General features: G+C 45.8%; 2 protein-coding genes and 1 long non-coding RNA gene across 8 annotated transcripts in view; 1 reads left to right on the top strand and 2 right to left on the bottom strand.

Moving 5' to 3' along the window:
- Window positions 1-26661, top strand: part of LOC147650812 (uncharacterized) — a 47974-nt gene that overhangs the window by 14468 nt on the left and 6845 nt on the right. The window contains exons 5-10 of the long non-coding RNA XR_015275432.1: window positions 2965-3043; window positions 5410-5482; window positions 6940-7665; window positions 17274-17372; window positions 19274-19346; window positions 20804-21529. This is a non-coding gene — a long non-coding RNA (uncharacterized LOC147650812). The remainder of the gene's footprint in view (window positions 1-2964; window positions 3044-5409; window positions 5483-6939; window positions 7666-17273; window positions 17373-19273; window positions 19347-20803; window positions 21530-26661) is intronic.
- Window positions 1968-14522, bottom strand: LOC111946110 (fatty acyl-CoA hydrolase precursor, medium chain-like). 6 transcript variants are annotated; one of them, XM_086847755.1, is made up of 16 exons: window positions 14131-14430; window positions 13518-13586; window positions 10291-12214; window positions 9045-9237; window positions 8084-8228; window positions 7498-7631; window positions 7008-7161; window positions 6035-6136; window positions 5651-5755; window positions 5466-5519; window positions 4859-4999; window positions 4688-4774; window positions 3850-3997; window positions 3528-3659; window positions 3125-3197; window positions 1968-2706 (listed from the first exon to the last, which is right to left on the bottom strand). In XM_086847755.1, exons 3-16 carry the CDS (start codon window positions 10361-10363, stop codon window positions 2532-2534), a joined length of 1716 nt encoding a protein of 571 aa, XP_086703881.1. In that variant the 5' UTR covers window positions 10364-12214; window positions 13518-13586; window positions 14131-14430; the 3' UTR covers window positions 1968-2531. The 6 variants fall into 6 exon arrangements, with proteins under 6 accessions (XP_086703881.1, XP_086703885.1, XP_086703883.1 ...); XM_086847759.1 differs by lacking the exon at window positions 10291-12214 and having other exon boundaries at window positions 13147-13586; window positions 14131-14522; XM_086847757.1 differs by lacking the exons at window positions 10291-12214; window positions 14131-14430 and adding an exon at window positions 13727-13930 and having other exon boundaries at window positions 13147-13586.
- On the bottom strand, window positions 16137-24211 carry LOC111944463 (fatty acyl-CoA hydrolase precursor, medium chain-like). Its single transcript, XM_086847761.1, has 14 exons — window positions 23758-24211; window positions 22339-22531; window positions 21948-22092; window positions 21362-21495; window positions 20872-21025; window positions 19899-20000; window positions 19515-19619; window positions 19330-19383; window positions 18724-18864; window positions 18553-18639; window positions 18158-18305; window positions 17836-17967; window positions 17434-17506; window positions 16137-17013 (listed from the first exon to the last, which is right to left on the bottom strand). Exons 1-14 carry the CDS (start codon window positions 23828-23830, stop codon window positions 16839-16841), a joined length of 1716 nt encoding a protein of 571 aa, XP_086703887.1. The 5' UTR covers window positions 23831-24211; the 3' UTR covers window positions 16137-16838.

Raw genomic sequence — 26661 nt, 5'->3', positions numbered from 1 at the left:
CTATTCTCTCTTCTATCGCTTAACGAGTCTCTCGCTTCTCGTGCTAATTACTGCCCTGCTCTATCTCTCTCCTCCTTTGGCTCGGTGCTTTCCTGTGTGGGGGCTCCATCACTTGGGGGTCCTGATCTGCCCCTGCCGGCATTGCCCTTTAGCCAGGCCGAGCTGGTCCCACACCGTTATCGAGTTCCTTTATTTGTCTCTTCCTTATCTGGGGGTTCTGCCCGATGTCCTCGTGGCCCAGGAATTCTGCATTCGGCGTGGATCAGTGGAAATCCTTCTGGCCGAGCTTTGTTGACCTCGCCCGGGGCCGAGATCATTGGAACGTGTCCGGCCCCAAACCTTAACAAGGCAACTCTGCTGAGCGGGAATTTGTGTTTCGAGCAGCTGGACATCACTTAGCGCTTGTGGCCTGCTCTGTTTCACGGATTAAATCTCCCTCCTTGTTGATCAGGCTTGAATGGGACAGAGATCAAACGGCAAAGATCATCCTAGCGCAATGAAAATTTCCCTATATCGCATTTAGCAACAAAAGGATCAGAGAAGCAGGAGTGGCACAGAACAAACACATTTGGTGACCACCTTGGAAAGGCAATTAGAGTAATTATGGAACATTAATACACTTTTAAAAAAAATACTAAGGCTTTTATATACAGAATGTGAAAAACAGAACAGCAGCAGCTCTTGCTGAGTATTACCACTAAATATACTGCTAAGAATTTCTTCCAATATAGGTGCAGCTGGGAATCTATACCAAGTCACCACGAACACTAAAGCTATGAAATAAAATGAGGTTTGGCCCATAATGTAAGGATCTGTTGCTTAAGTGTAGCCTTTGCTGTTATTTCTTTCTCAGCTGTTTGTCAGAGTACCGGTCTCTATATTGGGGGTTTGTTTAAAATCCACAGAGGGACACAACACTTCCTCTCACACAGTCAGAAACTGCTTTGTTATCATGTGTGCCTAATAAAACAGCTGCCTTCTACACAGGTGTTATACCTGTGGCTTTGCATTCCCAAACACAGGGCATTTCTTCTGTCCCGGTCAATAATGATTTTTTGAATGTACAAGGCAGACACATTGATTCAACAAACCAATAATGGGCCTAAAGGCTGTGTCAGACCAAAACAAGAGAAGGGGTAAGAAAAGTGTGACACAAGTTGAAGGAATTTTGCTGCAATCAGCTGTTACTAATTGCAACAACTGGTGGTTTTCACAAGTTATGGAACGTGCACAAAAGGGGGTGGCCAGGTAGTGTAGATCTCACTGCTTGAGGTCCACAGGTGGGCAAAAGCAAGTGACCCCAGAGGTGAGGAGGAGGAGGAAGAAGAAAGAAGAAGCCTCCTCCAAAGGGTCAACAGCTGCAGCAGGAGCTTGGGCTGTCCCTGTGAGAGCCCCCCTTGGGGTGCTGTGGCATGTGAGAGCTGGGCTCCAGTTAAAGGGGTGGTAGTGACAGTAGGGCTGGTTGTTTGTTTGTGCTCATGAGGAGAGCTCCCCTGGCTTGCTGGATTCCCACATTGTTCCTTTGTAGCTGCTGCTCGTGTAACTTGGCAAAAAAGCCACTTCAGTGCCTGTGTGCCCGGACCCCTCCCACAGCTGTGGGAGGCTGGGGGTGCACACTCTGCCTGTCAGCAGATCTTCTCTCTGCTGCTGCTGAGCCAACAGCGTGCAGGGAACACCAGCAGCCTCTGCTCCCCCCTCTGCCTCTGTGCGTGTCTGTCCTGCCAGCACTGCGTCCTCCCTGCAGCCACTGCACTGGGAATTTGCCAGGAAGGGTTGAAGGACACACAGTCACAGCCCAGAAGAGTTCCTGGAAAGAGCCTCAAGCCTCAGGTCCTGCACAGAAACCTGAAAGATTCATACCTGAAACCATTGAGATGGAATAGAGAAACTGGGCACATTTCTGGCTTCTTGGGTGTGACATAACCTCTCAGAATTAGCCTCTGTCAATTAGGTGAAAGCAAAGCAAGTTCCAAAAAATCAAAGCAAGATTTATTTATAACAATTCACAAACCAATACAACAAATAAAGATTTCCTCTCCTCTTCTGTGAGATGTCAAGCCCACCTCAGAGATGTAGCTTGATGGATGCTCTGCTGCCTACAAGCAACTTCCAGTTAAAGAAGGCAGAAGGGGTCTCTAGGAAGGACAACTGACCATGCTCTTCTGAAAGAAGAGGGGAATAGGCACATCAAACAGTCTGACACTCATGGTACATTCTGTATAGATAATTTCTTACAGATTTCAATTCATTTGCCCATTCCCAGCTCATTATTCAGTTTTGACAGGCACTGAGTAGGTACCATTGTCTGTTTGGACCTGGAAAGACTCGGTGGGGTTTCTGCTTGCTTCATTAAATAGTGATTTTTAGTCTGACAAACATTCCAAATGGCCCTTGTTTCTCTCCTTTCACTGTGATTGGGACAGCAGATTTCAACAGTGAATTAGAAGGTGACTATTACTCTGCATCCTGACAAACTCATTTTGTTTGAGTTTCCTTTGGCTTTTAAAAGCAAACTGAACCCTCCACAGCACTTATAAATCTGTGTGTTTTCTCCTTTCAGTCTGGCTTTGTTTCATGAGTTGTGCCCAAAACTCCATTTTGTGTTCTTTCAGTTTCTCTGCTGCCTTTTGCTCCAGGTCTATTCCCAGGTATTTTTCCTCCAGGCCATACTGGGGCCAGTGGACCAAGCCCTCTCCGTTGGGATTTCTGGAAATAACAGAAGGAAAAGTTAGCTCTCTGTTTGCCAATCCACTGCTCTCTGAGTGCTCAGGTTCAGAGCATTCCAGAAAACCAGCAGGAGCCCAGACTATGTGATTCTGGTACCTGAATACATGGACAGTACTTGATGAAAAAGCTCCTCAGTGGAAGAGCAAAAGTGTAATAGTTGTCATTAATTTTAGATCTAAACCACCATTGCAGATGGAGTAACAGCTCTTAGATTTTTTTGTTTTCTCATGTCTGCAGGTTCTTTTAAAAGACCATGAAGAAGAGAAACTTCTTCAACATTTATCTTCAATTCTGCCAAATTTCTAGGAACCAACATGTAGGTACTGCTTCAGGCAGGTAGGTGTGTTCTGGGCAGCACAGACAAAACCTGAGCTGTAATTAGCATTGTGGTTCTCACCCATTTTTAGCAAAGTTGGTCCAGTATCTCATAACAGTTCTACTCAGTTTATTTTCTTCTTTTGTAGCACCTCCTGAAACGGGAGAGATGAAACGGCCACATTAGAAAGTAAAAAAATTGGAATGAGCTCTATCAATTGCAACACTTCTACTTGTTGCCCTGAGCTACTGGATTGTTTTCTAGGAGAGAACATCAGATGAATGATGGAATGAAAAGTATCTGCTAGTGAGGAGAGAAAATGTTTATGCTCATAATAATGTCTATGATATATAAATTATGCTTATAATATATATCATGCTTCTAATGCTTATAAGAGAGAAGTTCTATTCTAAAGACCTGCAGTAATTAAAATGAGTACTAATGAGCTTCTAAAAGGAATATGGAGTAAGCATGGGTACATCACCAGCTAAGAATGGCTTTCCAAGGACAAAGGCAATCTCAGCTCCATGATCTGCTTTGACAAACTCAGGTACCACACCTTCCACGGAACTTGGTCGATGCTGGAATTCATAAAAGTAGACTGGGTTGCCAGCATCTAGAGGATACAGAGAAGTGCTGGTTTGAGAGCTGAAAATACCTACCCCAGGGATGATAAAGGTTCCTTAGAAGCTGTTTTGGTTGAATGGAAACACTGCCAGTTGTCTGGGTAGTGAAAAGTGCTGCACACTGCCCACACCATCCCCAGACAGAATTCTACAGTTGTTCTGTAGAAGCTGCTGAGTTACCCCTGTGGTGTCTGGCCACTTCCACAGATGAGATGACAAAGAAGACATCTCCCATTGCATCCAGGAGCCCATCTCGGACCTGAGCAGGGCTTTCTGCATTCCCCATGTACTCCTTGTACACTCTGTCAACAACTTCAGATGTAATACCCTGAAACAGCAATAAAAAGCACTTTAGAATGATGATGAACAGTATAAGGACTAAGAGCAGTGAGTCTGTGGCATCTGCACATCCCTGGCTAACCCCAAACATCACCTTTCAGAGAAAATCCTCAGCTGTGTCAGAGTGTGGCTCAGAGCTCAGGACTGGAGTTACACAGCTATGGATACAGGTGATCTCAGGGAAAAGGGGGATGCAAGATCTAAGGATCCAACACCTCTGGATAAACAGCAGTCAGTGAAGCAGACTGTTCTCCCTTCTGTGGAAAGAAGCCTCCTAACTGCAGAGAAATCCTGCTGGGTTTTAGGAGGTTGTGTCCCATTGGTCTGCTGTCATACCTGCTGGGACTCTGCATGTCTTGCATTACCTGGGGTATCTAAAATATCCCAAGATATTTTATATATCTTTAACCCAAGAACTTGTGTTCAAGTACCTGCATCACTCCTGGTTTCCCACAGGCCTCTTTTTAAACAAGAGAGGCATTTAGGCTGGAGATTTCGAGAGTATTTTCAGTCACTATGGGTAACAGGAGTGCAGCACATCTCTGCCCATTTCTGCCCCAATTCAGGGAGCCCAGTGTCCAGCACAATGGCATTTCCAGTGCAATATGTTCCTCCAGGGGTAAAAACAGCCAGACCAGGGAGGAAGGAGCATGGGGTTATTCTGGCAATGGCCTCTTACCTTAATGAATACTGGTAATTGGCTGTGTAAAATTTGACGTGCAACATCTTTACTCAGACCGTCCACGAAAGGAGGGTATTTCATCATCTGTGTGATACAGAGAATCATACTAAATAAAAAAGCTTCTATTTACAAAATGATGTTTAATTTACAACATTTTCAGTGTCTTACCATTGGAAGTACCCATCCAAATTCACAGTTATTTACTCCAATTATGTATGGGACCGCATTGATTGATTTTTCAGACAGTAATTCCCTGGGACTCTTTGGAAAAAATACACCATCTACACATGCACTGATGAAAAAGAAGTCCTAAACAAAAAGGAGAAAAAGAAAGCTTCATTAATACATTCATGGTACTTCTAGAGGAAGTTCAGATTTTTTACTGCATTTCCAATGTGAAGCCAAATGAAAATAGAAGAAAGGATGCCTTCCAAGCCATCTCAATTTTTTTTTCTGAATGATTTTCTGCACTAGGCAGAAGACTGTGAAGATAATATTAATGTTTGTGAAACAGAAGTCATTATGTTGAATATACATATTTTCCTAGTTCTCTATAGCCATGGATGTTTGGAACAGTGGGGCAAAAACCAATTTCTGTATTGAAGTGTCAAAGGCTCATAAGCATTGTGATAAGAGCTTTTAAGTAGGAGATAAGAAATGATTTGATGTTCAGGTTCTCCAGAATAATCTGTGCTGTTTTCTTCTCCTTGCCCTGGTAGAGCACAACAGCAAACCACAGGAAGCTCCAAGTGATGCAGAATGGAAGGGCAGGAACCTGTTTGCAATTTTCAGGTGAGGCGTCGCTGCAGAGCTGCAGTGTTGTCATGTCCTGAAAAAGTCAAGAAAGTCAGAGTTTACATGCACATCAGGTTCTTCTAATATTGCAGCACACAAAGAGTATTCTCTGCTATGAAAAGGTCTGAGACGTCATTTAAATGCAGGAAGTGTCATTTCACCTACCATTTTCAGTGTTATCTCTACTAGTTCTTCTTCTGTTTTCCCTCTCAAGCATTCGACCATTGCAGCTGAACTGGATTTTTCACAGCCAGAGACAGCAGCAATTTTCTGCAAGCAGTGAGAACAAACAGTTTTGGACACATTTCCTGTATCTGGCTCTATGAGACACCAAGTCCTTTATATTTCATTCTTCTCTCTTTGTGGATATTTGGGTGTTTGAAAAGCAACACATCATTAAGCATGTACAATTTGCACACAGAAATATTGTCTTTAATGACTGTGTTTTGTTTCACAAGTAGAAAACAATGTTTATGTACTTTGGAATGAATAGTTTAGGATGTGCAAATCTATCTGGAAAAAGGAATTTAAACTGCCACAAATACCCACTTGTGCCTCCTCGTTAGGCTGGTCAGTGAACAAGCCCATGGCTGCAGTACCACTCTCTGAAATGGCCTTGTGGAACAGCCCCTTGGCCAGGGGAGACAAGACCTGTGAAAAAGCAAGAACAAACATGACAAGCACTGTGTTCCACGCAGTGGTTTTGGATTTCAGTGCCATCAGTGGCCATCTGGAACATTTTGACAGCCCATGTGGTAAGAGTGTTCTTGTGCAGCCTCTGAGCACAGTCCAGCAGTGCAAAGTGCTTTGGCAGCTCTCGCATGGAGGAGGAGTTCAGCTGCCTTTCCCCTCCCACTGCACTTGGCTTCCAGCGCCCCACGGCACCACACTGCAAGCCACGTACAGACCAAGGGTGCCCAAGGCAGTCTGGCTCTGCTGCACAAGGGCAAGAAAGAGCTTTTGGCCTCAGGAAACGGGGGTTTGTACCCCATGTACAATGAACCCTGGTGTGCTCTCTACCAAAGTGTGAGGGACTGGAAAAGGAGAGCTTTGTCACAGCTCGTGTGCTCCATGTTGAAATAAAGATTTTACACAATCACTGGGTCACAAACTGCAGGGCTGCTTCAGCTGTCAGCACTATTCACCTCGAGCACTTTGCACACGTGGCTGTCAAAGCAAACCAAAAATGGGCAAGAGTCCACAACTCCTCTTAAAGGACATTTCTCAGAGATTAGACTTTTGAGGGTCTAATCTCAAACCCACCAGAATTTAATTCAGCAGATGAGGAATAACGTTCTGTTCCTTAACTACAGCATTTGAGTATGAAAAGTGCACATTTTTATCAATCAGAATCTGTATTGTTTTGCTATCCTGTTGCCTTGTGGTTGTATCAAAGACCCAGGTGATGTGCCACTGTAACACCGTCCCTTTTGTCTCGCTGACTTCTCTTGCAGATACTGAAAATGGATGGAGGGCATTTCTCCCCCTAAGTAATTCAAATTCCATATTACTGTGAACTCACAAGAGCAGAAACACTGATTGCTCCTGCAGATTCTCCAAAGATAGTGACAGATCCTGGATCTCCCCCAAAATGTACGATATTTTCCTGAATCCACCGAAGAGCCGCTACTTGGTCTAAATAGCCCCAGTTACCTCGGGCATGCTCATCACCAGTGCTGCAGGGAGAGAACAGATTTGTTTAAATGCTCAATGCAAGCAGAAGGGCAGAGGAGAGGACAATCTGTGGTGGGAGAAATCATCTGCCATTCTCTACACAGAACTTCTCTACACAACTGACAGATAAATGGCTCGGAAAGCCCTGAGATTGGAGCAGCAACCGCACAAGAACAGAGCTGGAAACTGCCTGGGGACTGGAAATTGTCCCCAGCTCTTGCAGCTGCAGCTCAGAAATATTTCTCTGCATAAGCAAGTCTTTTGCACTTGTCTTTACAAAGGCTTTGCACACTTCATTTTGGAAATCACTTAGGAAAAACAGAGATCAAGCATCTTACCTGAAATACCCAGCAATACCTAGCCTGTACTGAATTGCTACAACCACCACGTTGTCAAAGGCTGCTAATGCTGAGCCATCATATGATGAAGCTGCTCCAAGAACTAATGCGCCTCCATGGATCCAAACTAAAACCTGGAAAGAGAAAAACAGGATCCACCCAGCACAGGTATGAGCTCCCAGTGATAAAATTTAAATATACCCCAAGATCTAATATTTTGTACTGTTTTATTCCTGATACTTTTAGATTACATTTCACAAATTGTAGAAATCCTTTGAGTCTCAGGCCTGCAGGTCTACCAAATGTCACTGATTTATAGCAGGTTAAATACCTACACTGTGCCAGTGCCCTGTGACTTTGGACAGATCATTTAGGTTAAATCAAGCACTGCTCAGCTAAAATGCCAATACAATTTTACTTGTAAAATGGGATTTTGTGTCTCTCTTCAATCTCAGCTAATATTTGATGGGGCAAAGCAGGTAAGTTGACCATCACTACAAAACTGCCCCTGCATGTCGGCTCATGGCACAGGTTGAAGGTTGCTGTCAGATGATTTTGCTCAAGGTGTTATGAGGATTTTGCTTACAGGCAGCTTCTCCTGTTTTCCTGTGGAAACGGGTGTGTACACATTTAGGTACAGGCAATCCTCAGACACTTGGAGAGGAACTTTCTCTTTTCTGTTGGTAACCATGTCTGAAACATACTGTCCTATTACTTTGTCCTGTAGACACCTGCATAAATGAAAATGTAACAATTAACAGAATTAACTAAAACCTGGAAGGTATGAAGAGAAGCTTTTTGGTGTTTCCCCAACAAAGTGCCAACCAGAAACTGATCTCTAGCACATTTCTAGATTGGTAGCACTGCAAGCATAATATTTTTCTGCTTTTAGTAGGTTTTCTTTCTTTGACCTGTTATTAATGAGATCTGTAAAAATAAAGCCACTTCAGTACACAGTGACATGCAGATACAATTTTGCATGTTTTAAAATATCACAGAAATATATCAGCAAATACATATGGCTGTAAATTACTTCAGTGAAAGTATACGTTAATCATTTTACATCTCCAATAGTTGCTATGTTGCAATGGCAGGTATTAGGCTTGAGACACTAAACAAGGGCAGTAGGAGCATGGGAGTGAGACATTTACAAGGTAGGTCAGAATTGCTCTGCTTATCTCATGTGCCCTTTTAAACAGCTGACTCAGCACTTTCTCCCTAATGCTGTATTCCAACGTTTCCTCAGCTTCTTCTATCTGTGTTCCAAAGGTCTCTAGTGACTGGTAAGTGATGGCCAAGTGCTCCTGAGGCAGAGCATTATCTGGAAAGTGCTGCTCCATCTCAGTTCATCGCTGGTGCCCGAGGAACAGCAGCTTTTGGTAAAGGCAGCAGCTCATTCAGAAATGCATCCCCTGGAAGAGCTGCAGGTGCAACCAGAGGACACCAAGGAATTCATCTTGGTGGATGGCCCTGTGTGCACATCAGAGTCATGGAATTGCATAGAGCATAACGTTTGGAAAGGTTCCGTGGTTTTATCATTGCCTTACATTGGTGGGTAGGAAGTGGCGTCTCTGACACCTTCCCATGGCTCAGGTGGCTGGGGTTCAGCAAACCTCAGTGATCCAACCGGAGGCTTAGCAAAGGGAAGCCCCAAAAAGACATTTACAGTCCTCTCAGCTGCGTCCACTCGGAACTGGTACCCTCGCACTCTCCCATGTTTGGTCTCTGCTTCTGGGTGTTCTGTGGGACAGGAGCACAACAACACAGAATTGGTCTGTTTCTATGGAATTGCTTGATTTGCTACTTAAATAGGCACCTTTAGTTTACTTAAACGAGTAACGTTTATACAAAAAGCTTCAACAACCTCCAGTCTGTTTAAACAGTACACTATTCTAATCTGCTAGTTTATTTTACGAGTTTGTTTTGCTCAATATTTTACTCATTTGATTACTAATGTTTCCTCATTTAAATTTTAGATTTACTAATTTCTTCAAACACATTTTTATTTTACCTTTATTAAATCAGTATAGCTGACATAATTTTAGCCTTCATTTTGATTGGTCTGTATGTACAATCTCCTTCAGGTATATAATATGTATTGTCTTACCTCCCAGGCATTAGTGGTTGCACATAGATCTTAATCTTTTTTTTTGCCCTGGGTTGGTAGATAAAAACCCAATAGATTGCTCTCATTAAGAAAAGACAATGAACACAGAAACTCTTAGTAGTAAGTACAGCCAAAAGAAAAAGCTTCTAACATAGCTAAAAGTAGTCTGGCACAAACAAATCCTGATAACATTTAAGCAAGTCTCATTTTAAGATCTGTGTGAAAGTTCTAGTATCAAATTACAGATGTGGCACTGTGGCTGCTCAGCGTCAGCAGGCAAGATTTTGGGACAGGAATTTGATTTTGCTGTTTGCATAGGAGGCAAATGAGATAAATGACTGAAAGCAGATTAAAAATTGAAATGCACTTTTTGCTATTGCAGCTCACTTTGAATGCCCAGCTCAGCCCAGGTTTTGTGCCCAGCTCAGCCCAGGTTTTGTGCCCGGCTCAGCCCAGGGTTTGTGCCCGGCTCAGCCCAGGGTTTGTGCTCAGCTCAGCCCAGGTTCTGTGCCCGGCTCAGCCCAGGGTTTGTGCCCAGCTCAGCCCAGGGTTTGTGCTCAGCTCAGCTCAGGGTTTGTGCCCGGCTCAGCCCAGGCTTTGTGCCCGGCTCTCGGGTGGCAGCAGGAGGCAGCTGCTGGTTCCCTGTCGCCCTACAGCGAGCAAAGGGCAGAAGCCCCGGTGTTTACCTGTCGCCACCAGCGCCGTGCCCCCGAGGAAGAGGATGCAGGCCAGCAGCGCCGTGTCCCTCGCAGCTGCCATGGTGCCGCTGGCACCAAGGCCGCAGGCCGGGCCTTTATAGGCTGGGCCAGGGCCGCCTTACGCAAGGCAAAGGCGGAGGGGGCCAGGGAGTGCTCGGGCTGCGAGCCAGCACCGGGACTGCCGGGCTCGGCTCGGGAACGGGGAGCCCTCCTGCCCCTCGGGGCTCCTGCTGCCTCCCCGCTGCTCCTTTCGAATCGCACTCACAGGAGCTCGGGCACAGCTTGCCAATGCTTTGGAAGCAGCCCTGCACTGGTGCAGCTTGCAGCGCTGTCCTGCTGCTGCAGCACCAGCGCCTGGGACAGGGAGGGGAGGGTTTCCTCAGCCTGCGCTGCAGAGAGCAGGAACGCGCCTCCAGTCTGCTTTATTGCATTTACTGCATTTGGCCAGTAAGATCGCACTGGAAGAAACACAATATAGCCACCTCCAAACCAAAACCCCTGCAAAGTGTACTTTTACTGAAGTCAAAGTCGAGTGATATTTAGTCTCATTCAAAGGTATTTTGGGACAGAAAAAACAATACTGGAGAAATCCCAGCTTTTCCTGCAGGGTGCAGGAGACTCCTGTCACTCAGTTCTGTGTGTGCAGGGATGTTTGGTTCAGTGCTGCAATAGAGTTACAACAATAAACAGATGAATGATCAGCTTTGGTAACGTGGGAGCAACATTGAAGGGTGGTATTTGGGTGGTAACTAAATATATCTAATGCCTCTTGAAAATCCCGAGGATTTATTTTGAGTCATTTCCCACCCGTAATTGAAGGATGATGTGAAAAGGAGAGAACAGACTAGCTGAACAGAGATTACCTGCTGACATTAAGTAAGAGGTTGTGTTGATTTTATGCAGGCATTAGGCTCTGCCTTTTTCTGTTTGTTTGGGTTTTTTCACAGACTCAGCAGCTCTTGCCCCCAGCAAGGCACTTTTGTGATTCCAGATCATGGGAATTCTCAGTTGTCAGAAACAGCATTTCAAAGATTCACATGATATGATCACAGAATGGTTTGGGTTGGAAGAAGCCTCAAAGCTCTATTCATCCCACATCTGCCATGGGCAGGGACCCCTTCCTCTATCCCAGGCTGCTCCAAGCCCTGTCCAGCCTGGCCTTGGGCAGTGCCAGGGATCCAGGGACAGCCCCAGCTGCTCTGGGCACCCTGTGCCAGGGCCTGCCCACCCTGCCAGGGAGGAATTTCTGTTGCATATCTGATTCACACCTGAATTGCTTTGAACTGTGCTGTTGCTACATGCCTTTGGCAAATGTCCCTCTCCGTTTTTCTTGCAGGCTCCCTTGGGGTGCTCCAAGGGGCTCCAAGATCTCCCCAGAGCCTTCTCTTGTCCAGGCTGGACAACGCAGCTCTCTCAGCCTGTCTCCACAGGAGAGGTGCTCCATTTCTACAGATCCATTCCTGCTCACACCTCTCTTTACAGCTCAGTGGCTTACAAGACCCACAGTCTTTAAATTAGTTTAGCACATCTATGGTGCACTTGTTAATCCTGAGTGCTGTGGCTGTGCTTGTGCACTGTACTGCAAATGCTGCTTGTGGCCTTTACTCCAGATGTTCCTCCGTGTCTGTGCACAGGTGTGAGTTACAGCCCCTGGAGACAAACTCCAGTCAACTTTAACCTGGCTGCTCACAGAGCAAACTGCTGGCAGGGACTGCAGGTGGTGCCAGGCAGTGCACGCTGTGTCTGCAGCCTTTGCTGTGTTTGGGTGGCTCCTGAGCTCTGCCCCAGTGCCCTGCACACCCGGCCAGGCTGTGCTGGGGTGCGGCTCCTGGGGCTGAGGGCACGGCCCTGGGCACTGCAGATGGGAAACGCTCTAAATCTGAGCTGCTGAGATAACAGTGAGGGTTATAAACTCACATTAAATTATGCTAAATGCACTGAAAAAATACCCATGTTAAGAGCAAATTCCTGTTAGGGGTTGCAAGTGAAACTTTTTTCTTCTCATTCTTTGGTTTCTGGTGACTTACTAACAGTGTTGTAGACTATCACATGGGACTCAAATCCTCCAGATACCAACTTTATTCCATCAAAACCCCCTTCCTCTAATAACTCCTGAAGAATTTTGTGGTTTTTAAATTGTGATGTTTTCTTTTGTAATTTTGAATCAAGCATAATTGAACTTCTACAGTTGTATAAAGGTCAACAAAAATCAACAGGACCAGCACTGTTGAAAAGTCTTCTCTGCAGATTCTGCAGCTGACAGCAGCTTTATCTCTAAACAAATCAATGCTGTCCACAGCTCAAGCTCAAGTGGCCAAAAGTCCTCACTGTGACCACCTAAGTTCAATATTTTACTAAGAAAACATTTTCAGTAACCACGCTCAACAATTGCTTTTCAGGCAACCTTTACTAAACCTTCAGGTGTCCTACCATCAACCCGGTCTCTAGCCAAAATCCCTGAAAAATTCAACTCCTGAACATGCAACAGGAACATAAGAAGAGCTTTAGCCCGGTAAAGAAAAAGGCATGAAATGTCATGATAGAAAGTCATGCCATTTAGCACAGATGCTGTTTCAGAGATTAACCATCCACTGCACCACCTGGAGCCGGTGAACACTCCAAGTGCTCTGTCACTCAGAAATAGCTGCTTCTTTGAGTAACTCCAGATCTGGCAGCACTGGCTGCACTGCTCTGATCTTCCTGCACAGCACACCACTGGCTCCTGAAGGAGCTTCCAGACATCATCGTTCAGGTTTAGTGAGAGTCCCATTTAGATTATCAATCAGCATACAGGAAACAACACAATTCCTTCAGTTTCTCCATGAAATCCAGACCTGTTCTCACCTTTCTGACATCATCTGTTCCAAATCAACACACTCTCTCTGCTGATACTCCTTCAGTAGCTTATGTGCATGATGTGTGTCAAGGAAACCCATGTAGTCTTCCTCATCCACAACATTAATGTAGAAGGGCTGGAACACAGGAGCTGAAGCAGCTGTTGCCATCACCATGTCCTCACAGGCTGCAGGATGTGTGTCCTGGGCACCTGGGCCATCCATGTCCTCCCTGGGTGCAGGATGTGTGTCCCGGGGACCCGAGCCATCGGCAGGCTCACACAGGTGCAGCTGCTGGAGCTGGGATGCAAACTCCACCTCGCTGCTCACAGCTTCCTTTAGGCCAAGCAGCTCAAGGGAGGCACATGCAGGAGGCTCTGCTCCATCACAGGCTCCCCAGTCATCTGCATCTTCACACCAATCCTTTGCAGAAAAGTTCCATTCTTCTTTCTGAGAACAAAAAAAAGCCAAAAGGGAAGAGAACATTGCCAAGGTCTGCCACCCTGATGCGCTTCAAATTCAGCTTCTAACAGATGACAGAACTGAGGCCTTAACCTAATGCTCAGCGCTGTTGCACCTACTCTCCTCACCGTGGTACTTCCCAACACAGCCACAGTTCCTTCTCCCACCAGCAGAGTTCAGGCAAAAACATCTCATGGTACAAAACCAGAGCAAGAATTCAGGAGCCCTCAGAGAGGCCCTTGTGCTCCTGCCCGCCTGAGGCGCCGCGCGCGCGCCCCCGGGCCGGGCGTTCCCCTCACGGCAGCTCCGTCCCCGCTCCCGCCCGCACGGCTGAGGCACCGAGCCTCGGCCGGGGCACTCGGGGCTGGCCCCGAACCGGCCCTTTCCTGCCAGGGCCCGCCATGCCTTCATTCACACTTCTGCCCACAAAGGGCACCGAAAGGTGCCGAATCCACCAAGGCAGGCGGCGCGACTGGCAAAACTTTCCACTCTTTACACCTTTCAGCAAACAAACACATAAACCTGCACTTACGGTTCCAAGCAAGGTACATAGTTCTCTTATTGACTACTATTCTCTCTTCTATCGCTTAACGAGTCTCTCGCTTCTCGTGCTAATTACTGCCCTGCTCTATCTCTCTCCTCCTTTGGCTCGGTGCTTTCCTGTGTGGGGGCTCCATCACTTGGGGGTCCTGATCTGCCCCTGCCGGCATTGCCCTTTAGCCAGGCCGAGCTGGTCCCACACCGTTATCGAGTTCCTTTATTTGTCTCTTCCTTATCTGGGGGTTCTGCCCGATGTCCTCGTGGCCCAGGAATTCTGCATTCGGCGTGGATCAGTGGAAATCCTTCTGGCCGAGCTTTGTTGACCTCGCCCGGGGCCGAGATCATTGGAACGTGTCCGGCCCCAAACCTTAACAAGGCAACTCTGCTGAGCGGGAATTTGTGTTTCGAGCAGCTGGACATCACTTAGCGCTTGTGGCCTGCTCTGTTTCACGGATTAAATCTCCCTCCTTGTTGATCAGGCTTGAATGGGACAGAGATCAAACGGCAAAGATCATCCTAGCGCAATGAAAATTTCCCTATATCGCATTTAGCAACAAAAGGATCAGAGAAGCAGGAGTGGCACAGAACAAACACATTTGGTGACCACCTTGGAAAGGCAATTAGAGTAATTATGGAACATTAATACACTTTTAAAAAAAATACTAAGGCTTTTATATACAGAATGTGAAAAACAGAACAGCAGCAGCTCTTGCTGAGTATTACCACTAAATATACTGCTAAGAATTTCTTCCAATATAGGTGCAGCTGGGAATCTATACCAAGTCACCACGAACACTAAAGCTATGAAATAAAATGAGGTTTGGCCCATAATGTAAGGATCTGTTGCTTAAGTGTAGCCTTTGCTGTTATTTCTTTCTCAGCTGTTTGTCAGAGTACCGGTCTCTATATTGGGGGTTTGTTTAAAATCCACAGAGGGACACAACACTTCCTCTCACACAGTCAGAAACTGCTTTGTTATCATGTGTGCCTAATAAAACAGCTGCCTTCTACACAGGTGTTATACCTGTGGCTTTGCATTCCCAAACACAGGGCATTTCTTCTGTCCCGGTCAATAATGATTTTTTGAATGTACAAGGCAGACACATTGATTCAACAAACCAATAATGGGCCTAAAGGCTGTGTCAGACCAAGACAACGGAAGGGGTAAGAAAAGTGTGACACAAGTTGAAGGAATTTTGCTGCAATCAGCTGTTACTAATTATAGCATCTGGTGGTTTTCACAAGTTATGGAACGTGCACAAAAGGGGGTGGCCAGGTAGTGCAGATCTCACTGCTTGAGGTCCACAGGTGGGCAAAAGCAAGTGAACCCAGAAGTGAGGAGGAGGAGGAGGAAGAAGAAAGAAGAAGCCTCCTCCAAAGGGTCAACAGCTGCAGCAGGAGCTTGGGCTGTCCCTGTGAGAGCCCCCCTTGGGGTGCTGTGGCATGTGAGAGCTGGGCACCAGTTAAAGGGGTGGTAGTGACAGTAGGGCTGGTTGTTTGTTTGTGCTCATGAGGAGAGCTCCCCTGGCTTGCTGGATTCCCACATTGTTCCTTTGTAGCTGCTGCTCGTGTAACTTGGCAAAAAAGCCACTTCAGTGCCTGTGTGCCCGGACCCCTCCCACAGCTGTGGGAGGCTGGGGGTGCACACTCTGCCTGTCAGCAGATCTTCTCTCTGCTGCTGCTGAGCCAACAGCGTGCAGGGAACACCAGCAGCCTCTGCTCCCCCCTCTGCCTCTGTGCGTGTCTGTCCTGCCAGCACTGTGTCCTCCCTGCAGCCACTGCACTGGGAATTTGCCAGGAAGGGTTGAAGGACACACAGTCACAGCCCAGAAGAGTTCCTGGAAAGAGCCTCAAGCCTCAGGTCCTGCACAGAAACCTGAAAGATTCATACCTGAAACCATTGAGATGGAATAGAGAAACTGGGCACATTTCTGGCTTCTTGGGTGTGACATAACCTCTCAGAATTAGCCTCTGTCAATTAGGTGAAAGCAAAGCAAGTTCCAAAAAATCAAAGCAAGATTTATTTATAACAATTCACAAACCAATACAACAAATAAAGATTTCCTCTCCTCTTCTGTGAGATGTCAAGCCCACCTCAGAGATGTAGCTTGATGGATGCTCTGCTGCCTACAAGCAACTTCCAGTTAAAGAAGGCAGAAGGGGTCTCTAGGAAGGACAACTGACCATGCTCTTCTGAAAGAAGAGGGGAATAGGCACATCAAACAGTCTGACACTCATGGTACATTCTGTATAGATAAGTTTTTACAGATTTCAATTCATTTTTCAATTTTTTCAAATTCAGTGTTTTTCTGGATCTCAGAGCTATGCATCAGAAACAAGGACACACACTCTGTGTCTCAGACTCCAACAATTTCTTACAGATTTCAATTCATTTGCCCATTCCCAGCTCATTATTCAGCTTTAATATGCACTAAGTAGGTACTATGGTCTGTTTGGACCTGGAAAGACTCGGTGGGGTTTCTGCTTGCTTCATTAAATAGTGATTTTTAGTCTGACAAACATTCCAAATGGCCCTTGTTTCTCTCCTTTCACTGTGATTGGGACAGCAGATGACAACTGTGAGTTAGAAGGTGACTATTACTCTGCATCCTGACAAACTCATTTTGTTTGTCTTTCCTTTGGCTTTTAAAAGCAAACTGAACCCCCCACAGCACTTATAAATCTATGTAAATATAAATCTTATAAATCTATGTGTTTTCTCTTTCCAGTCTGGCTTTGTTTCATGAGTTGTGCCCAAAACTCCATTTTGTGTTCTTTCAGTTTCTCTGCTGCCTTTTGCTCCAGGTCTATTCCCAGGTATTTTTCCTCCAGGCCATACTGGGGCCAGTGGACCAAGCCCTCTCCGTTGGGATTTCTGGAAATAACAGAAGGAAAAGTTAGCTCTCCGTTTGCCAATCCACTGCTCTCTGAGTGCTCAGGTTCAGAGCATTCCAGAAAACCAGCAGGAGCCCAGACTATGTGATTCTGGTACCTGAATACATGGACAGTACTTGATGAAAAAGTTCCTCAGTGGAAGAGCAAAAGTGTAATAGTTGTCATTAATTTTAGATCTAAACCACCATTGCAGATGGAGTAACAGCTCTTAGATTTTTTTTCCTTGTTTTGTGTCTGCAGGTTCTTTTAAAAGACCATGAAGAAGAGAAACTTCTTCAACATTTATCTTCAATTCTGCCAAATTTCTAGGAACCACCATGTAGGTACTGCTTCAGGCAGGTAGGTGTGTTCTGGGTAGCACAGACGAAACCTGAGCTGTAATTAGCATTGTGGTTCTCACCCATTTTTAGCAAAGTTGGTCCAGTATCTCATAACAGTTCTGCTCAGTTTATTTTCTTCTTTTGTAGCACCTCCTGAAACGGGAGAGATGAAATGGCCACATTAGAAAGTAAATAATTGGAATGAGCTCTATCAATTGCAACACTTCTACTTGTTGCCCTGAGCTACTGGATTGTTTTCTAGGAGAGAACATCAGATGAATGAGGGAATGAAAAGTATCTGCTAGTGAGGAGAGAAAATGTTTATGCTCATAATAATGTCTATGATATATAAATTATGCTTATAATATATATCATGCTTCTAATGCTTATAAGAGAGAAGTTCCATTCTAAAGACCTGCAGTAATTAAAATGAGTACTAATGAGCTTCTAAAAGGAATATGGAGTAAGCATGGGTACATCACCAGCTAAGAATGGCTTTCCAAGGACAAAGGCAATCTCAGCTCCATGATCTGCTTTGACAAACTCAGGTACCACACCTTCCACGGAACTTGGTCGATGCTGGAATTCATAAAAGTAGACTGGGTTGCCAGCATCTAGAGGATACAGAGAAGTGCTGGTTTGAGAGCTGAAAATACCTACCCCAGGGATGATAAAGGTTCCTTAGAAGCTGTTTTGGTTGAATGGAAACACTGCCAGTTGTCTGGGTAGTGAAAAGTGCTGCACGCTGCCCACACCATCCCCAGACAGAATTCTACAGTTGTTCTGTAGAAGCTGCTGAGTTACCCCTGTGGTGTCTGGCCACTTCCACAGATGAGATGACAAAGAAGACATCTCCCATTGCATCCAGGAGCCCATCTCGGACCTGAGCAGGGCTTTCTGCATTCCCCATGTACTCCTTGTACACTCTGTCAACAACTTCAGATGTAATACCCTGAAACAGCAATAAAAAGCACAGGCCTTCTTTTAAACAAGAGGGGCATTTAGGCTGGAGATTTTGAGAGTATTTTCAGTCACTATGGGTAACAGGAGTGCAGCACATCTCTGCCCATTTCTGCCCCAATTCAGGGAGCCCAATGTCCAGCACAATGGCATTTCCAGTGCAATATGTTCCTCCAGGGGTAAAAACAGCCAGACCAGGGAGGAAGCAGCACGGGGTTATTCTGGCAATGGCCTCTTACCTTAATGAATAGTGCTAAGTGGCTCTGTAAAATTTGACGTGCAACATCTTTACTCAGACCGTCCACGAAAGGAGGGTATTTCATCATCTGTGTGATACAGAGAATCATACTAAATAAAAAAGCTTCTATTTACAAAATGATGTTTAATTTACAACATTTTCAGTGTCTTACCATTGGAATTACCCATCCAAATTCACCGTTATTTACTCCAATTATGTATGGGACCGCATTGATTGATTTTTCAGACAGTAATTCCCTGGGACTCTTTGGAAAAAATACACCATCTACACATGCACTGATGAAAAAGAAGTCCTAAACAAAAAGGAGAAAAAGAAAGCTTCATTAATACATTCATGGTACTTCTAGAGGAAGTTCAGATTTTTTACTGCATTTCCAATGTGAAGCCAAATGAAAATGGAAGAAATGATGCCTTCCAAGCCATCTCAATTTTTTTTCTGAATGATTTTCTGCACTAGGCAGAAGACTGTGAAGATAATACTGATGTTTGTGAAACAGAAGTCATTATGTTGAATATACATATTTTCCTAGTTCTCTATAGCCATGGATGTTTGGAACAGTGGGGCAAAAACCAATTTCTGTATTGAGGTTTCAAAGGCTCATAAGCATTGTGATAAGAGCTTTTAAGTAGGAGATAAGAAATGATTTGATGTTCAGGTTCTCCAGAATAATCTGTGCCATTTTCTTCTCCTTGCCCTGGTAGAGCACAACAGCAAACCACAGGAAGCTCCAAGTGATGCAGAATGGAAGGGCAGGAACCTGTTTGCAATTTTCAGGTGAGGCGTCGCTGCAGAGCTGCAGGGCTGTCGTGTCCTGAAAAAGTCAAGAAAGTCAGAGTTTACATGCACATCAGGTTCTTCTAATATTACAGCACACAAAGAATATTCTCTGTTATGAAAAGGTCTGAGACGTCATTTAAATGCAGGAAGTGTCATTTCACCTACCATTTTCAGTGTTATCTCTACTAGTTCTTCTTCTGTTTTCCCTCTCAAGCATTCGACCATTGCAGCTGAACTGGATTTTTCACAGCCAGAGACAGCAGCAATTTTCTGCAAGCAGTGAGAACAAACAGTTTTGGACACATTTCCTGTATCTGGCTCTATGAGACACCAAGTCCTTTATATTTCATTCTTCTCTCTTTGTGGATATTTGGGTGTTTGAAAAGCAACACATCATTAAGCATGTACAATTTGCACACAGAAATATTGTCTTTAATGACTGTGTTTTGTTTCACAAGTAGAAAACAATGTTTATGTACTTTGGAATGAATAGTTTAGGATGTGCAAATCTATCTGGAAAAAGGAATTTAAATTGCCACAAATACCCACTTGTGCCTCCTCGTTAGGCTGGTCAGTGAACAAGCCCATGGCTGCAGTACCACTCTCTGAAATGGCCTTGTGGAACAGCCCCTTGGCCAGGGGAGACAAGACCTGTGAAAAAGCAAGAACAAACATGACAAGCACTGTGTTCCACGCAGTGGTTTTGGATTTCAGTGCCATCAGTGGCCATCTGGAACATTTTGACAGCCCATGTGGTAAGAGTGTTCTTGTGCAGCCTCTGAGCACAGTCCAGCAGTGCAAAGTGCTTTGGCAGCTCTCGCATGGAGGAGGAGTTCAGCTGCCTTTCCCCTCCCACTGCACTTGGCTTCCAGCGCCCCACGGCACCACACTGCAAGCCACGTACAGACCGAGGGTGCCCAAGGCAGTCTGGCTCTGCTGCACAAGGGCAAGAAAGAGCTTTTGGCCTCAGGAAACAGGGGTTTGTACCCCATGTACAATGAACCCTGGTGTGCTCTCTACCAAAGTGTGAGGGACTGGAAAAGGAGAGCTTTGTCACAGCTCGTGTGCTCCATGTTGAAATAAAGATTTTACACAATCACTGGGTCACAAACTGCAGGGCTGCTTCAGCTGTCAGCACTATTCACCTCGAGCACTTTGCACAAGCGGCTGTCAAAGCAAACCAAAAATGGGCAAGAGTCCACAACTCCTCTTAAAGGACATTTCTCAGAGATTAGACTTTTGAGGGTCTAATCTCAAACCCACCAGAATTTAATTCAGCAGATGAGGAATAACGTTCTGTTCCTTAACTACAGCATTTGAGTATGAAAAGTGCACATTTTTATCAATCAGAATCTGTATTGTTTTGCTATCCTGTTGCCTTGTGGTTGTATCAAAGACCCGGGTGATGTGCCACTGTAACACCGTCCCTTTTGTCTCGCTGACTTCTCTTGCAGATACTGAAAATGGATGGAGGGCATTTCTCCCCCTAAGTAATTCAAATTCCATATTACTGTGAACTCACAAGAGCAGAAACACTGATTGCTCCTGCAGATTCTCCAAAGATAGTGACAGATCCTGGATCTCCCCCAAAATGTACGATATTTTCCTGAATCCACCGAAGAGCCGCTACTTGGTCTAAATAGCCCCAGTTACCTCGGGCATGTTCATCACCAGTGCTGCAGGGAGAGAACAGATTTGTTTAAATGCTCAATGCAAGCAGAAGGGCAGAGGAGAGGACAATCTGTGGTGGGAGAAATCATCTGCCATTCTCTACACAGAACTTCTCTACACAACTGACAGATGAATGGCTCGGAAAGCCCTGAGATTGGAGCAGGAACCGCACAAGAACAGAGCTGGAAACTGCCTGGGGACTGGAAATTGTCCCCAGCTCTTGCAGCTGCAGCTCAGAAATATTTCTCTGCATAAGCAAGTCTTCTGCACTTGTCTTTACAAAGGCTTTGCACACTTCATTTTGGAAATCACTTAGGAAAAACAGAGATCAAGCATCTTACCTGAAATACCCAGCAATACCTAGCCTGTACTGAATTGCTACAACCACCACGTTGTCAAAGGCTGCTAATGCTGAGCCATCATATGATGAAGCTGCTCCAAGAACTAATCCACCTCCATGGATCCAAACTAAAACCTGGAAAGAGAAAAACAGGATCAACCCAGCACAGGTATGAGCTCCCAGTGATAAAATTTAAATATACCCCAAGATCTAATATTTTGTACTGTTTTATTCCTGATACTTTTAGATTACATTTCACAAATTGTAGAAATCCTTTGAGTCTCAGGCCTGCAGGTCTACCAAATGTCACTGATTTATAGCAGGTTAAATACCTACACTGTGCCAGTGCCCTGTGACTTTGGACAGATCATTTAGGTTAAATCAAGCACTGCTCAGCTAAAATGCCAATACAATTTTACTTGTAAAATGGGATTTTGTGTCTCTCTTCAATCTCAGCTAATATTTGATGGGGCAAAGCAGGTAAGTTGACCATCACTACAAAACTGCCCCTGCATGTCGGCTCATGGCACAGGTTGAAGGTTGCTGTCAGATGATTTTGCTCAAGGTGTTATGAGGATTTTGCTTACAGGCAGCTTCTCCTGTTTTCCTGTAGAAACGGGTGTGTACACATTTAGGTACAGGCAATCCTCAGACACTTGGAGAGGAACTTTCTCTTTTCTGTTGGTAATCATGTCTGAAAAATACTGTCCTTGCACTTTGTCCTGTAGACACCTGAATAAATGAAAAAGTAACAATTAACAGAATTAACTAAAACCTGGAAGGTATGAAGAGAAGCTTTTGGTAAAGACAGCAGCTCATAAAGTGTCTTCAGAAATGCATCCCCTGGAAGAGCTGCAGGTGCAACCAGAGGACACCAAGGAATTCATCTTGGTGGATGGCCCTGTGTGCACATCAGAGTCATGGAATTGCATAGAGCATAACATTTGGAAAGGTTCCGTGGTTTTATCATTGCCTTACATTGGTGGGTAGGAAGTGGCGTCTCTGACACCTTCCCATGGCTCAGGTGGCTGGGGTTCAGCAAACCTCAGTGATCCAACCGGAGGCTTAGCAAAGGGAAGCCCCAAAAAGACATTTACAGTCCTCTCAGCTGCGTCCACTCGGAACTGGTACCCTCGCACTCTCCCATGTTTGGTCTCTGCTTCTGGGTGTTCTGTGGGACAGGAGCACAACAACAACACAGAATTGGTCTGTTTCTATGGAATTCCTTGATTTGCTACTTAAATAGGCACCTTTAGTTTACTTAAACGAGTAATGTTTATACAGAAAGCTTCAACAACCTCCAGTCTGTTTAAACAGTACACTATTCTAATCTGCTAGTTTATTTTACGAGTTTGATTTACTCAATATTTTACTCATTTGATTACTAGTGTTTCCTCATTTAAATTTTAGATTTACTAATTTCTTCAAACACATTTTTATTTTACCTTTATAAAATCAGTATAGCTGACATAATTTTAGCCTTCATTTTGATTTGTCTATATGTACAATCTCCTTCAGGTATATAATTGTCTTACCTCCCAGACATTAGTGGTTGCACATAGATCTTAATAATTTTTTTTGCCCTGGGTTGTTAGATAAAAACCCAATAGATTGCTCTCATTAAGAAAAGACAATGAACACAGAAACTCTTAGTAGTAAGTACAGCCAAAAGAAAAAGCTTCTAACATAGCTAAAAGTAGTCTGGCACAAACAAATCCTGATAACAAGTCTCATTTTAAGATCTGTGTGAAAGTTCTAGTATCAAATTACAGATGTGGCACTGTGGCTGCTCAGCGTCAGCAGGCAAGATTTTGGGACAGGAATTTGATTTTGCTGTTTACATAGGAGGCAAATGAGACAAATGACTGAAAGCAGATTAAAAATTGAAATGCACTTTTTGCTATTGCAGCTCACTTTGAATGCCCAGCTCAGCCCAGGTTTTATGCCCAGCTCAGCCCAGAGTTTGTGCCCAGCTCAGCCCAGGCTCTGTGCCCAGCTCAGCCCAGGCTTTGTGCCCAGCTCAGCCCAGAGTTTGTGCCCAGCTCAGCCCAGGGTTTGTGCCCGGCTCAGCCCAGAGTTTGTGCCCAGCTCAGCCCCGGGTTTGTGCCCGGCTCAGCCCAGGCTTTGTGCCCAGCTCAGCCCAGGCTCTGTGCCCGGCTCAGCCCAGAGTTTGTGCCCAGCTCAGCCCAGGCTCTGTGCCCAGCTCAGCCCAGGCTTTGTGCCCAGCTCAGCCCAGAGTTTGTGCCCAGCTCAGCCCAGGGTTTGTGCTCAGCTCAGCCCAGGTTCTGTGCCCAGCTCAGCCCAGGGTTTGTGCCCAGCTCTCGGGTGGCAGCAGGAGGCAGCTGCTGGTTCCCTGTCGCCCTACAGCGAGCAAAGGGCAGAAGCCCCGGTGTTTACCTGTCGCCACCAGCGCCGTGCCCCCGAGGAAGAGGATGCAGGCCAGCAGCGCCGTGTCCCTCGCAGCTGCCATGGTGCCGCTGGCACCAAGGCCGCAGGCCGGGCCTTTATAGGCTGGGCCAGGGCCGCCTTACGCAAGGCAAAGGCGGAGGGGGCCAGGGAGCGCTCGGGCTGCGAGCCAGCACCGGGACTGCCGGGCTCGGCTCGGGAACGGGGAGCCCTCCTGCCCCTCGGGGCTCCTGCTGCCTCCCCGCTGCTCCTTTCGAATCGCACTCACAGGAGCTCGGGCACAGCTTGCCAATGCTTTGGAAGCAGCCCTGCACTGGTGCAGCTTGCAGCGCTGTCCTGCTGCTGCAGCACCAGCGCCTGGGACAGGGAGGGGAGGGTTTCCTCAGCCTGCGCTGCAGAGAGCAGGAACGCGCCTCCAGTCTGCTTTATTGCATTTACTGCATTTGGCCAGTAAGATCGCACTGGAAGAAACACAATATAGCCACCTCCAAACCAAAACCCCTGCAAAGTGTACTTTTACTGAAGTCAAAGTCGAGTGATATTTAGTCTCATTCAAAGGTATTTTGGGACAGAAAAAACAATACTGGAGAAATCCCAGCTTTTCCTGCAGGGTGCAGGAGACTCCTGTCACTCAGTTCTGTGTGTGCAGGGATGTTTGGTTCAGTGCTGCAATAGAGTTACAACAATAAACAGATGAATGATCAGCTTTGGTAACGTGGGAGCAATATTGAAGGGTGGTATTTGTGTGGTAACTAAATATATCTAATGCCTCTTGAAAATCCCGAGGATTTATTTTGAGTCATTTCCCACCCATAAGTGAAGGATGATGTGAAAAGGAGAGAACAGACTAGCTGAACAGAGATTACCTGCTGACATTAAGTAAGAGGTTGTGTTGATTTTATGCAGGCATTAAGCTCTGCCTTTTTCTGTTTGTTTGGGTTTTTTCACTGACTCAGCAGCTCTTGCCCCCAGCAAGGCACTTTTGTAATTCCAGATCATGGGAATTCTCAGTTGTCAGAAACAGCATTTCAAAGATTCACATGATATGATAACAGAACGGTTTGGGTTGGAAGAAGCCTCAAAGCTCTACTCATCCCACCTCTGCCATGGGCAGGGACCCCTTCCTCTATCCCAGGCTGCTCCAAGCCCTGTCCAGCCTGGCCTTGGGCAGTGCCAGGGATCCAGGGACAGCCCCAGCTGCTCTGGGCACCCTGTGCCAGGGCCTGCCCACCCTGCCAGGGAGGAATTTCTGTTGCATATCTGATTCATACCTGAATTGCTTTGAATTGTGCTGTTGCTACATGCCCTTGGCAAATGCCCCTCTCCATTTTTCTTGCAGGCTCCCTTGGGGTGCTCCAAGGGGCTCCAAGATCTCCCCAGAGCCTTCTCTTGTCCAGGCTGGACAACACAGCTCTCTCAGCCTGTCTCCACAGGAGAGGTGCTCCATTTCTATAGATCCATTCCTGCTCACACCTCTCTTTACAGCTCAGTGGCTTACAAGACCCACAGCCTTTAAAATAGTTTAGCACATCTATGGTGCACTTGTTAATCCTGAGTGCTGTGGCTGTGCTTGTGCACTGTACTGCAAAAGCTGCTTGTGGCCTTTACTCCAGATGTTCCTCCGTGTCTGTGCACAGGTGTGAGTTACAGCCCCTGGAGACAAACTCCAGTCAACTTTAACCTGGCTGCTCACAGAGCAAACTGCTGGCAGGGACTGCAGGTGGTGCCAGGCAGTGCACGCTGTGTCTGCAGCCTTTGCTGTGTTTGGGTGGCTCCTGAGCTCTGCCCCAGTGCCCTGCACACCCGGCCAGGCTGTGCTGGGGTGCGGCTCCTGGGGCTGAGGGCACGGCCCTGGGCACTGCAGATGGGAAACGCTCTAAATCTGAGCTGCTGAGACAACAGTGAGGAAAAAAACTTTGCTGCAGAATTACAATGAATTGTGGCTCTATAGGTGTTCCCTGGCAGACTTTTAGCTGATTTCCAAGAGTGACACTAAAGGTCAATAAAACTGGTCTGGGAATAGTCTGCAGTGCTTGAATATACAGCTTGAATATACAGCCTATACAGTTATGATAAATGTGTGCAGTGTCTAATGCAGTCAGTGGCACAGGGGCCTGGGATACCAGTGATGGAGCTGAGAGTAATTTATCTTTCACCTGTATCTTTCTGAGACACCTCAGAAACACTGCACAGGAGTACTGCTAAGCACTGCACTGCTTGGGTGCTGCTGTAAACTGTCTCACTCTCTCCTCTTATCTTGGGCTGCTTTGGTTCCTGGCAAGGGAAAACTGCTTCCTTGCGAGGTGGAACTGCAAGAATCCCTCTTTCTGGTTCAGTTCCCACACTGGTGGGCATTCATGCATCAGCTCACTCAAGACCCACAAGCTACAGGGGGAGTCCTTTGCTGCAAAGCTGAATGCTCTGTACTCCACCTGCTGTTCTTCTGCTGCAAAAAACTTTATTTCCAATACCAATTTATCTTCTATCTCCCATTCTTTGCTGATTTTACTAGACTCCATATTTTCTCACTTTCCTTTTATTTTTCCCCTTCGTTACTATTTTAATTCCTAAGTTTTTCTCTTCAGTCTTTGTTCTACTCACAGCTTCTCTCTCAAGTACCCACTCTGCAAAAAGTCTGAGCCCATATCCCATCCACAGGCCTGGACAAGTAGCCATTCTGAAAATATGACGTGTGCAAACCAATTCCTGCAAACTCTGCCCATCTTATAGTAAGATAACAAAAAATGGGATTTTAGATGCCTACAGCCTTGTCTGGAGGTACTTTGGTGGATTTGCAAGCATAGCCTATATGCTTTGCAAATGTGGAGACTCTTACCCCAGTGACACAGACTGGACTTGTAGAATCTGAGGAAATACCTGGTGAGTACAATTCTT

Source organism: Cyanistes caeruleus, chromosome 12, assembly GCF_971803275.1.
Source record: "Cyanistes caeruleus chromosome 12, bCyaCae1.hap1.1, whole genome shotgun sequence".
Lineage (NCBI taxonomy): Eukaryota > Metazoa > Chordata > Aves > Passeriformes > Paridae > Cyanistes > Cyanistes caeruleus.
Note: the sequence above shows the minus strand (reverse complement) of the source record. Positions and strands in the feature narration are given on the sequence as shown.